The following is a 13277-nucleotide window of genomic DNA, read 5'->3' as shown; positions in this document are numbered from 1 at the left end:
GTTTCTTAGTATCTGTAATCTTAAAGAATGGTTTTGATAAACGCAAGATTTATCAAGGTTTAATTTTAAAAATGTTTGTTATGAAACCCTAAATACTCACCTGAGAAAATATGAAAGCGTATTTTGTTAAATTTATGATTTTTTTTTTTTTTTTAAATCTAAACTACTCTTAATTATTTTTATCTAAATCCACGTTTATATCAATATGATTCACCAATATATATAATTTTCATTGTAAATTAACAACAAATTTTTTTTATAATTTTTTCTTAATTCATGCAATATAAGGTTACAGTTATTATTTTTAAAAAAAACATTTGATTTAAGCATTTTTTAAAAAAAATTTCTGTCATTTGAATAATTATGGATAATACATTTGTGTATATATGTGTGCATATATGTATGTATGTTATGTATGTATGTTATGTATGTTATGTATGTTATGTATGTGTGTATGTGTGTATGTATGTATGTATGTATGTATGTATGTATGTATGTATGTATGTATGTATGTATGTATGTATGTATGTATGTATGTATGTATGTATGTATGTGTGTATGTATGTATGTATGTATGTTTGTTATGTATGTACAGTATTGGACAAAACATTTGCAACCAATCGAACAATGCTAAAAAGTGTTCCTAATTTTACATGTCTTAAAAACGAAACAAACTATACTACCACAGCAAACAGTTCAGGAGTCTGGAGTCATAGCATGCCATGACATGAGCAATCAGCTGACAGGTGACAGCACACAGGCAGAGTTTCATTGACAAGTGCCATTTTGCAGCGGACAAAACAAGTGCAACTTTTTTTCTTTGTTTCATTTTCTTAAGTCTGGTCCGTGTCAATGTCACAAAAGTTTTTTAATAATTAAAGGAAGTATCCAGAAGTTTCCAGAAGCATGTAGAAGCTTCCAGAAATTTCCAGAAGAAGAATCTGGAAGCATCCAGGAGCATCCAGAAATATCCAGAAACATTCAGGAGCATCCAAACGCATCCAGAAGCTTCCAGAAGCATCAAAAAGAAGCATCTAGAATCTTCTAGAACAGGTTCACACAGGTTCATTTTACTATATAAGAGACATGTAAATCGACATGTAATTCAGTCAGTATATGGAAGTCAATCAGTCAGTATTATCAAGACAGTTTATCGTAGTGAGTTTTATCAAAGTGTTTTATCGAAGAACATCAATACAAGAAGTGAAATACAACAAGCGTTTCATTACATCAATACAAGAAGTGAAATACAACAAGTGTTTCATTACATCAATACAAGAAGTGAAATACAACAAGTGTTTCTTTACATCAATACAAGAAGTGAAATACAACAAGCGTTTCATTACATCAATACAAGAAGTGAAATACAACAAGTGTTTCATTACATCAATACAAGAAGTGAAATACAACAAGTGTTTCATTACATCAGTACAGTTCACATCCAACCAAGATGTTGTGTTCCACAGAGCATTATTGTATCATCACAAAGTAAATGTAACACGGTAAGCCTTGAGAAGCGTGATTATTTATTTTTATTATTTTTATGACTTCAAGTGCAAAAATGGCTCCCGACAGTCTTGGATTGGAACTAAGAAAGAAAATTATTGGCGATTACGTAAGTGGAATGTCACAAAAAAGTATTTGTGATAAATATCGCGTGAAAAAATGGACCGTATCAAGATGATGTTCCAAATATCGTTCTACTGGGAAGTTGGTAGCAGATAACAAAGGTGGAAGACCGCGTTCCACCACTTCTAGAGAGGATTATATGATCGTCAGATCCGTCAAGAAGGATCCCTGGATATTATCAGTTGAGATACAAAAGCACTTAAAGCTGCCAGTATCGGACCGAACAATCAGACGACGTGCTGTTGAAGCCGGATTGTTTTCTTGACGCCCTGCAAAGAAACCGCTGATTTCACTAAAAAACCAGAAGAAAAGACTCCTGTTTGCTACATCTCATATTGACTGGAATGTGCAGAAATGGCGAACTGTCTTGTTCAGTGATGAATCGAAGTTCAACATCATTGGGAGCGATGGCATTTGCCGTGTACGTTGACCGACCGGAAAATGCCTCGATTTACGTTACTGCCATAAGACTGTGAAGCATGGTGAAGGCAATGTAATGGTCTGGGGTTTTTTTTTCTGCTAACGGTCTAGGTCTAATACATCGAAATGATGGAATAATGGACCGTTTCATGTATAAAAATATCCTGAAAGATGTTATGTTACCTCATGCTGAATGGAATATGCCAATAAAATGGGTTTTTCAGCAAGATAATGATCCGAAACACACTACAAAAGTAGTCAAGCAGTGGTTTCAAGACAACCACCTATTGGTGATGGATTGGCCACCTCAATATCCGGATCTCAACCCTATCGAGAACCTGTGGGAGATCGTCAACCGCAGAATTAATCGTTGAGGTATTCAAAATAAGGATCAACTGTTTTAACAAATCCAAAAGGCCTGGGCAGCGATTCCACAAAGTTTCATTGATCACCTGATTGAATCTATGCCTCAAAGATGCAAGGCTGTGATCGACAACAAAGGATTCGCCACGAAATATTGATAGTGAAATACAGCTTGGTCAACATTTTGTCGAGCTGTACTTGTTTTGTCCAGAAGGAAATCAACTTTTTTTAATACTTTTGATTAATTTATTAATTTTCGTGTACAAATAATGAACTTTGTGATGAATAAAACTTGAAGAGCTTTGTCTCTAAACAGTTACATAGTTATTTCTCTAAATTGAAAAAATGCAGCACTTTTATATAAAGAAACTAAATTAGCATTATTTGGTTGCAAATGTTTTGTCCAATACTGTATGTATGTATGTATGTATGTATGTATGTATGTATGTATGTATGTATGTATGTATGTATGTATGTATGTATGTATGTATGTATGTATGTTATGTATGTATATTATGTATGTATGTTATGTATGTATGTTATGTATGTATGTTATGTATGTATATTATGTATGTATTTTATGTATGTATGTTATGTATGTATGTTATGTATGTATGTTATGTATGTATGTATGTATGTATGTATGTATGTATGTATGTATGTATGTATGTATGTATGTATGTATGTATGTATGTATGTATGTATGTATGTATGTATGTATGTATGTATGCATGTATGTATGTATGTATGTATGTATGTATGTATGTATGTATGTATGTATGTATGTATGTATGTATGTATGTATGTATGTATGTATGTATGTTATGTATGTATATTATGTATGTATGTTATGTATGTATGTTATGTATGTATGTTATGTATGTATATTATGTATGTATTTTATGTATGTATGTTATGTATGTATGTTATGTATGTATGTTATGTATGTATGTATGTATGTATGTATGTATGTATGTATGTATGTATGTATGTATGTATGTATGTATGTATGTATGTATGCATGTATGTATGTATGTATGTATGTATGTATGTATGTATGTATGTATGTATGTATGTATGTATGTATGTATGTATGTTATGTATGTATGTATGTTATGTATGTATGTTATGTATGTAGGTTATGTATGTATGTTATGTATGTATGTTATGTATGTATGTTATGTATGTATGTTATATATGTATTATGTATGTATGTATGTATTTTTACGATGATTTAAAGCAAATCTGCAATTATTTAGTAATTAAAATATGAAAACGATAAGAATTTTTATTTTAAGTTTTTTCATCAAAATGACCATCTTTTGCTTTAATGATGGCTTTACATTTTTTTGGCATTCTTTTAACAAGTTTTTGAAGTTTTTCTATTTGAAGATTGTTCCATACAGTTAGTAAACATTGCCACATGAAATTCACCTGATGGTTGCATCATTTTGACTTGATGATCAAGATCATCCCATAGCAATTCAATTGGATTGACATTGGGTGGTTGAGGTGGCCACTCCATTATTCTCAGTACTCCATCATCCTCTTTAGACTTCAAATATCTTTAACATAGCTTAGATGTATGTTTTGGATCATTGTCTTGCTGAAAAAAAAACTGTGACCAGTTAAAAAGATACCTGAAAGTATTTGATGATATTGTTCTTTTTTCATTATTCCATCGATTTTGATTAATATACCAACACTATGATAGCTGAAACATCCCCAAATCATCACTGAGCCACTGCCATGTTACACTGTTGGTGAAATACATTTAGGCTTGAAACAATCACTTGGTTTTCAACAAACAAATTATCATCACTTATTTCTGAAAATTTCAAATTTGGACTCATCAGTCCAAAGAACAGATTTCTATTGATCTGTTGTCCAATTTTCGTATCTTGTAGCAAAAATCAAATGTTTTTGTTTATTTACTGAATGAGGTTTTTTCACAACAATTCTTCCAAATGGACTTTTTTTGGGCAATCAATATTTCACTGTTGAAACTGATGTAGGGTCTGGTAGTGATATATTAATTTCAGTTGCAAAATGAGGTGCACTTTTGAATCAATTTTCATTGCTTATATTCAAAATTCAACGATGATCTTGTTTATTTTTGGTGGTCTGCCAGAATGTTTTTTATCAATATTTAATCCAGTTTGATGGTATCGAGTCAAACAGCATCACACTCCTGCTTCTGAAATTTTTTTAATGCTTGCAATTTCACAATTTGATTTGCCAGTCTGTTTCAAAATAACAATCTGGGCTCTTTTCTCAATCAATATTTGTGTAGTTGGTGTCAATTTTCAACTAAAAATAAAATTTAAAATAAGAAAAATATATAATAAAAAAATAAAATTAGTTTCAGTACTGTTGAAACATACTTCATATTAAACTGACATAAATTGACATTTTACATGACTCATAATTGTCGTGAAATAGTAAGCATGTATTAGCAGTAAAAATCAATAATTTAAATTCAAATAAAACTGAAATAAAGATGCGCATTAAAAAAACAGAAATTTAGCTTTTTTTAAAAATTCTTTTTTTTTTCACATATTTTGACAATTTAAAATTAAATTGATGCTTCAAAGTTTGAAAATTAATTTAAGGCATCATAAACTTATGTTTTCATATTAAATACGTACAGTATGATTGAGAAAAGTTACAATAAAAACATAAAAATGTTTTTTTTCAAACTCAATAAAACATTTGAATGGTCATGTGTGTGTGTGTGTGTGTGTGTGTGTGTGTGTGTGTGTGTGTGTGTGTGTGTGTGTGTGTGTGTGTGTGTGTGTGTGTGTATGTATATATATATATATATATATTCCTTGAAAATGTAAAAGTTGTATAATTACATATTACTACATGAAACCATTGAAATGCATTTTACAAAGTTAATGGTACTTATGCTGTTTCTGGCAACATCAAATTCATATGTGAATAAAACTCTTGTTATGGTCCATTTGGTAAGATTATATTAGTTTAAACTATTGTTTATTAACAAGCAACAATATATAAATAGGTACATTATATATTTCTTGTTTAAGGTATATCGCCATGGTGCTCGTTCCCCTATTAATTTTTTTCCCAATGATCAATATATAAACCAATGGCCTGTTAATCCTGGAATGCTTACAAAGGTAGATTTTTTAAAAAAGATTAAGTTTGTCATTCATCTAAAAATAGTTGGTTGTTTTTACTGTTTGCTCATTATCAGTAATTAATTTGAACTAGTTTATCAATTTTTTGTAGGTGGGGATGAATATGGAGTTTGAATTAGGAGAGTTTCTAAAAAAGCGCTATATAGTTGAATCTGGTTTTATTAATCAAAGTTATATTGCTAAAGAGGTACCGAAATATATTTTTTACAAAATTTATGTTATTAACTGCCAAGGAATAATATTATAGGTATTGATAACTTAGATTTTTTAATGATTTCTTTAATTATTTCTATGCTTTTTTAAAAAACGTAAAAAAAAAAGAAGAGAGATTATTATTTTTTTAGTTTTATTTGGAATACATTGTATTTGAAATACATTATAAAAAAAAATTTATTCAACAAACTAAAGTAGAAAAATTTGTCAAAAACATAAAATGAGTTTTGGACAAGAACTTGTTTTCAAATGATTTTAATTCATTGGGTCATAGTATGAATTGTATTTCAGATCTGTGTTTGGGTCTATTTCTGAGTAAAGGTCTAGATCCATATTATGCTTTTCACAGTGCTATTGTTACCTGCCACCATCATATTCATATTCTTTTTTCTATATTATATAGCAGGTTACATAAACTTTGATTATTTTTTTGCCAAGTAGTATTACATCATATCTGAAAAATATGAGAAACAAAGCAAAACAAGCACAGTATTTAAAGTAATTAATGTAAATAAAGGCAATACATATGCTATTTTAGTTTCATTTGTTTAATACCTTGAGAAATTTTGATCCATGAAATCTTTTATGTAAACAGCTTTTATACATGCATTAAGGTTTATATTCGAAGCTCAGATGCCCCAAGATGTTTACAAAGTGCAGAAACTCAACTGGCTGGACTCTATCCACCAATAGGATATCAAGTTTGTTTTGTAGTTCACTTTTATTTCTATTACTTTACTTTTATTTTTGAAAGTAAAGAAGTTCTTATAGCAGTTTGATAATAAAAACTATATATTTTGTATTTAAAAAATAAAAATACAAAGAACTGCTTTTTGAGTTTTATTTATCTTTCTTTATCTTTTTTTGTACTATAAAAGTTTGTTATCATCTGTTTTGTTACTTAACCCCTTAACGCACATGCTCAAATTAACTCAAGCTAAGTTAACCTGCAGAAATGAAAACAGTTGAGTTAATTCGAGCGTCTACACTATTTATGTATCTATAATAACCTTTATTGAATTAACAAATAATGTTGACACCTAACAATTATATGAGAAGGATTATTTCTTCAATATTAAAACTAATTTATTTGTTGTTAATATTTTCATTGCCTAAAATTATATTCTTTTTTTCTCTATCAAGCAAAAATTAGTAAAAGAAATTTGTAAACATATAAGCTTATGTGTTTATAAAATTTTATTATACAAATATTCATGATAAAATGGCTACCTTTAACTATTATACAGCAACGAATGAATCCTACAAAGACATATCACTATTAGTTGAAGTAATTATATCACTACTTGAGCCACTGCTAAATCAAGGTTATTGTTTAACCACTGACAACTATTGCACATAACCCCAATTGGCTAATATCCTTATCAAATATAACACTGATGGAACAATGAGAGTAAATAGAAAGACCAAAATTTATCCAGACAACTAAATATAAGAAAGGTGAAACATCTAAAAAAAGCAGGTTGACCCAAATATGTTGGAATATTACGTCTAACAGATAGACATTTCCCAAGTTTGGTCCCATGAGCAGCCAAGAAAGAGGTTCTAACAAGATACTGTGCAGTATGTACAGCAAAAGCAGATATAGTTTGGGAAAAGCAAAAGAAAAGAGAGTTGGTATATGTGCAAGTTATGTCAAATAGGATTGTATGCTGCACCGTGCTTCAAAATGTGTCATACTATAGAAAATTTTTAACTTAATTTATTTGTAAGACTTGCTTTAAATTTTTATATCTAAAATATACCTAAACTATATAAAAATAGTGATTTAATAAAAATATTTATTTTTCATAGCTATCATTTTTCATTTCTTTGGTTTTATTTAAATATAGTTTACTAAGTAAAACATTCTTTTAAAAAGATGATTTTTTTTTTCTCTTTTTTTGAAAAAAGTTGTTAATTGTTTAATATTAGCGATAATACATCTATATGGTTACATTATTTGATTATACATTTTTATGTCTTGTTAAGTCTATTATCTATTTAGGTTTGGAATAAGGACATTAATTGGCAGCCAATACCAATTCATTCTGTCCCAGCTGACACTGACCCTGTAAGTGTGCTTGCAGTTAGAGTTAGAAATATAAAAGCAATCTTAAAAGCATCAGAGATGTTACTTTACAGTTTATGAATGTCTGTTAAGTTTTAAAAATTTTGGTGGTCTGCCAGAATGTTTAATAATAAGTTTTCTTTTTAACAATAAACATTCCATGCTGTTTACAAAACTGAGTGTCACTTTATCCCCAACTCTTTAGAGTGTAGGAAAAAACTTAATGTAGAGGATACAAAAGTTAAAGGTCTTAATTTTTAGGTAAATATACTTTTATTAATAGGTTCTACGCCCTGAAGAGACTGACTGCCCTCATCTTAAAGAACTATTGAATCAACTGATTTTGAAACCTGATTATGTCAAAAAGGAGCATGAGAACCAGGTGAGTTGTAATATCTTCATTAATTAAAAAAGGTAGCTAAATACAAAGGCTTTGTTTTCTTCAAAAGTTGTTTTAACAAATCCTGACATTAATTCTTTACAATAATGAAATTTCTTTAGGATTTTCTTAAATTAGTGAGCAATTACACTGGGATGGCTGTTGGTTTCAATAATGTATGGATGATATCAGATGTAATTATTTGTGAGGTATGTTACTTTTAATAAAACGTTATAACTAGAGCTCTGATTAGTTAGTTAATGTTAACTATCAATTAGTCTCACTTGTAAACCTAATTCTTTTTTTGTTCATGGAAGCAAGTAAGAAGACTCTATGTTCTGAGAGTATAGAGTCTTCTGAATATTATTTGGCTGAAAAGAAAACATTTAATGTAATGAGAGATAGGATAGGATTCTTAGAGATAGGATTATTGGGAGATGGCATTAAATGATTTATTTTCATCCGAAAATGAGGACACTGGTATGCTCTGTTAAAAGAATAGTGCAAGCCACCGCCATGTTTTTTTAAAATATGCTTGTTCTTTGCTGTTCATTGAAAATATAGTCATGGAAGGGCTGTATTTTTGTAATTTGATTGTCAAGAGAAAAGAAATCTCTGCTCATTTTTAAAATCCTGCATTTATGAATTTAATATAAAATACCCTGAATTGTCGAATTTCACGTCTCATATAAAAGTATGTTTAATTTTGAAAACAAAAGTAATACCATATTCAAAGTCATTACCATCATCATTTATAAAGTCATGATGGTTTCTATACTCAGTGTCTTATGTTATATAGATTTTTAGGAAGCTCAAGGTTTTTCTGCCCCAAAATGGTACAAAGATATAGAGAAGCAGCTTAATGAGCTTAGCTCTTGGACCTTTTTATACCAATATTCAAATGTTAGTGATGAGCTTGGAAGACTTTTGGGAGGTATGTGTATCTTTGCGCTCATAAGATTTTGTAATCATTAACTTTTTGTACATCTGAGATACAAATAAGCAATGAAAATGTTTACACTTTTAAATGTTCTTTAACACTTTATTTCAATATCATATTTCAAATATATATTTAGGCTCGTTATTGGATATTATTAATACTAACATGAGAAATTTTGTTGATAAAAAGTCATATGATGACTTGTACAAACTCACAATGTTTTCAGGGGTATGATTCTAGGTCTCTTTTATTCTTTAAACTGTAAAGATAAAGTTTAAAAAGATCAGATGAAATAAATTATAGGTTTATCTTTAATTTATCCATTAATTTAGCATGATGTATCAATTTTGGCATTAACAGCTGCATTAGATGTGGACATAACACCTCCAACATTTGCATCTTGTTTTATGATTGAAATGTACAAAGACAGTAATGGGTAATTAGAGATTTATATTTTTATCTTCATTCAAAATTTAAAAAAGCATTTTCTTTAATTGTAACATTAATAAATATGTATTAGAAACTTCTTTGTGGAAATGCAATTTCGAAATGACACATCTGGGAAAACCTTTCCAATCAAACTTAGACATTGCAATAACTCTTGTCCTCTTGAACAGTTTTTAAGGTAAGCATTTTATCTTGTTAAATGTTTTTTGTTTTTTTTCCCTAGCGTACATATATGCATGCGTCCAGCTTTTTCTTTATAAGCGCAAATCTCGCACACATGTTTTTCTTATACCTTTTTTATAATTAATGGTTCAGTAAGTTGGAAAAGTTGTTTTGTTAAATCTTGTTTCGAAAATGTTTTTTGACAAGAAAGTGTTATTGAATCTGTTTATTTGCGGATTACATTTTGTTGTATAAAATACAGTGATATTTTTGGGCTGTGCTAATAGTTTTCTAATGGAGCAGTTTCTTGCAGAAAGTAGATGATGCTTTTCGGCTATATATTTAAGTATCATTTGGAGGATTTTTTTTAGTCTGACAAGTAAGCGAACGACAAAGACGCAAGATTGTTTCGGTCAGAAGCATGAATCTTCTTTCTTGACTTTGAGGCGTAAGTCATTTCATAATAATAATCAAAAACTTCTAAAAAATGTTATTGATGTTATTATAGACTAACTTAATTACATCGATTGAACACGATGAAGTTCAACACCCTTTAATCGTTAATTAATCGAAAACTACTTAACGAAATTTCCTAATTTTTTGCACAATAAAGCTAACTAAATTTATTTCAATCGTTTTTTGCATTTTTAGTTGGACGATTAGATAGGAACCGAATATTTTTGCGAGTACTTGACATTATCTCCTGAATCATGCTTTGAGTTACTTTTTTTGAAGCCAATTTTTCTTAAAATCTTGATCATCTAAAGCTAGTTTCTTGGTTTTCAATAAGATTCCTTTTATAATTAACCAATAGCTTACAATAACTTGCTGCCCAGGACAAACTTTGCTTCCTTAGATACCATCACATTTTGTTCATACAACTTTTTGGAGTGGCTTCTTGGAGTAGTGGACTGTAGCTAAATCAGGCTAAATCAATTTCTCTATCAATGAATCACTTTAGAGTTTTCTTTTTATGATATGCTTTATATTCTTTAGATTTAAGTACTTTTTTATCAAAGATGTATTTGGCTGTATTTAATTTTTCTCGCAAAGATCTCTCTGCGACTGACATGGATTTGCGTTTATAAGCGAATAATTGGTTTTGATTTGATTATATTTAAACTCTTTTTTTCTCCCTTTTCTTTCGATAGATCGAGATCTCGATAGATCGAGTCTCTTTACATCGCCGCAAAATAAATCCAATTGAACTCGAACAACACCAATCATTTTTAAAGTGTCCAACTTGTGACAAAGAAGGATTTTGAAGAAAAATTTCTAAATATTTTTTTCGGTTTAATAGTTTACTCTTTTTAACTCGATAGCAATAGTAACTAATAGAATCAAACAACACATTAGCTTAATTGTGCAAAATATATATATATAAAAATCTGTTGAGTAGTTTTCGAGTAATTAAAGAGTGCTGAATTTAAAGGGCGCTGAATTTCATCGTGTTTTACCAATAACTTTTGATTTCTTTTATTTTTAGTAACTTTTTATGTTTTTGTTAAAATATCGTTCATGAATGAATGACAACTTATTTCTTTCAGAATTAAAGAGTTTACTCTTTATATTTATGATATTAACGTTGCTGCTGGTGATTTCTTTACTTGTGGTACTTATCCGTAAAAGAAAAATTATGCGCCGTCTTAATTACTTACTAAAGGATGGTGCACACGAAAGGTTGTTATCCGAAATCTAGATTTTAAAAAATTATGCGAATTCGAGAGACTACTTGTCTCGATTTATTTAATATCAGCATTATTATTCAACGTTCTTATCTCGATATATTTTATATCACAGGGTCGGCCTTAGGGCGGGGACCACTTGGCTATGGCATTGGGCCACCATCTGGGTTAAAAAAGTTCTTTTCTTTAAGTTACAGATTTTATTGTTATAAACGAAACAGACTACGTTATTATACATTAGATGTATAGTAAAATGCAGCCAAGAATTAGTAAAAACTGTTTGGGACCACCATTTTTGCGTTTAGCCTAAAGCATCCAACTACCTAAGGCCTGACCTGTACTAAGCTTGTAAAATTTTTAAAAAACTTTCTTTAAAACGAGATTTTTGTTATAAGGACGCAAAAGCGAAAAAAAAAAAAGTTGTTTTTTTCAACACGTCACGAGAGTAAATAATTATCGCGGGTAAATTGGATCGGTTTGTTATATTAGTACCTTGTTTGATTGGCAGTTTAGTAAACCCATCACTTAAACATATTTATTAGATGTTTTCTTGGATTTTAAAGTGTTCTTGTGTTTCGGATTGTTTATTTTATAGATTAGCTTGTTTTTTTATTGTTAAGTTTATTCTTAATTGATGTAAATAAAAATATTTTTTTGTATATTTGGACACTGGAGCTGTTAAAATATTGCGTTTGATAATATTTATAGCTTTTCTCTTAATTGTCTCTAAATTTGAGGAGGATAAAAAAAAAAATTTGGACATTTAGAAAACAATAATAAAATGCTTATTATTCAGCTGCTTGCACAGTATAATAAACTATTGCCTGCTACTCAGCGTATTTAAGGTACTTTTTAAGAAATTGCCTTGAGTCCGGTTACTAGCTTGAACAAATGGGATATTTCCGAAAAAAATCTGGTCTGCATGATACACTAATAGATATTTGATATTTAGCATCGACGTTTGATTTTTTAGTTTTTAACAAATAATAACAAATAAAGTGCTAACTCTAATGTCATTCTTTTGAGTTAGATCGAATTTTTTGAAACTCACTAAAATAGAACTTTATGCATTTAAAACAGCAAAGTTTTTGGTGAGAGAAAATTATCTTCATACATCAAGTTATTTGAAACTTGTTATAGAAATAAATTAAATGGTTTTAATCGAAGAGCAACTCTGCGCAATCTCTTAAAAGAATGAAACAAAATAATTTAACGTAAGCGAGGTCTTTGTAAATTTTTTTCAGCAATCTCGTGAATTGCTGTCTAAATATATCAATTATTTTAAATTCGATTTGTTTCAAACGACTGATACAGAAAGTTTTACTTTATTTGTTATTTTTCGTTAAATATCGAAAAACCAAACGTTTGATGCTTAATTGATAGGAAAAAACTTTAGTTTGCGCGAAGCTGTTATTGTGACCACAAGCTATCTTTTAAAATTCATTTAAAGCATAAAAGACTCATCAATACTTTTAGGATACTATTGCAAGGACCTTGTTTTTAATCCTTATCTGAATGCAGACGAATGCGAGCTTGAAGAGATGCAGCAGCGTCAAATAATGGGCCAACTAGTATGCATACCTCTTCTCTATTAATGACTATCATTATATCGGAGTGATTTGTTGGGGACAGTTTTCACATGACATTTATCTTCGTATGAGCTCCTTTCATATGGAGAAACTAAGGCAGGCTGCTTAACAAATAAATCTTGAGCCAAATTTTCTGAGTTTTATGTCGATATTTGAATTATATTTATATTAAAAGCGCCAACTTTAGGTCATTCTTATTTATGTAACGTCAAATGAAC

General features: G+C 29.5%; 1 protein-coding gene across 3 annotated transcripts; it reads left to right on the top strand.

The window, feature by feature from the left end:
* Positions 1-5223: 5223 nt before the first annotated feature.
* On the top strand, positions 5224-11889 carry LOC145194749 (testicular acid phosphatase homolog). Of its 3 annotated transcripts, none has more exons than XR_016449416.1 (13): positions 5224-5381; positions 5463-5555; positions 5668-5763; positions 6404-6490; positions 7795-7860; positions 8141-8239; positions 8359-8445; positions 9036-9170; positions 9313-9404; positions 9509-9612; positions 9697-9801; positions 10157-10233; positions 11333-11889. XR_016449416.1 is itself a non-coding variant. In XM_090077075.1 (13 exons), exons 1-13 carry the CDS (start codon positions 5295-5297, stop codon positions 11482-11484), a joined length of 1272 nt encoding a protein of 423 aa, XP_089933201.1. In that variant the 5' UTR covers positions 5224-5294; the 3' UTR covers positions 11485-11697. The 3 variants fall into 3 exon arrangements, 2 of the variants coding, with proteins under 2 accessions (XP_089933201.1, XP_089933202.1); XM_090077075.1 differs by having other exon boundaries at positions 9044-9170; positions 11333-11697; XM_090077076.1 differs by lacking the exons at positions 10157-10233; positions 11333-11889 and adding an exon at positions 10937-11052 and having other exon boundaries at positions 9044-9170.
* Positions 11890-13277: the final 1388 nt, after the last annotated feature.

Source organism: Hydra viridissima, unplaced genomic scaffold, assembly GCF_058129835.1.
Source record: "Hydra viridissima isolate aposymbiotic clone 2 unplaced genomic scaffold, HvirCarnegie_v1 scaffold_2, whole genome shotgun sequence".
NCBI classification, from domain to species: Eukaryota; Metazoa; Cnidaria; class Hydrozoa; order Anthoathecata; family Hydridae; genus Hydra; species Hydra viridissima.
This window is presented reverse-complemented; position numbering and strand designations above follow the sequence as displayed.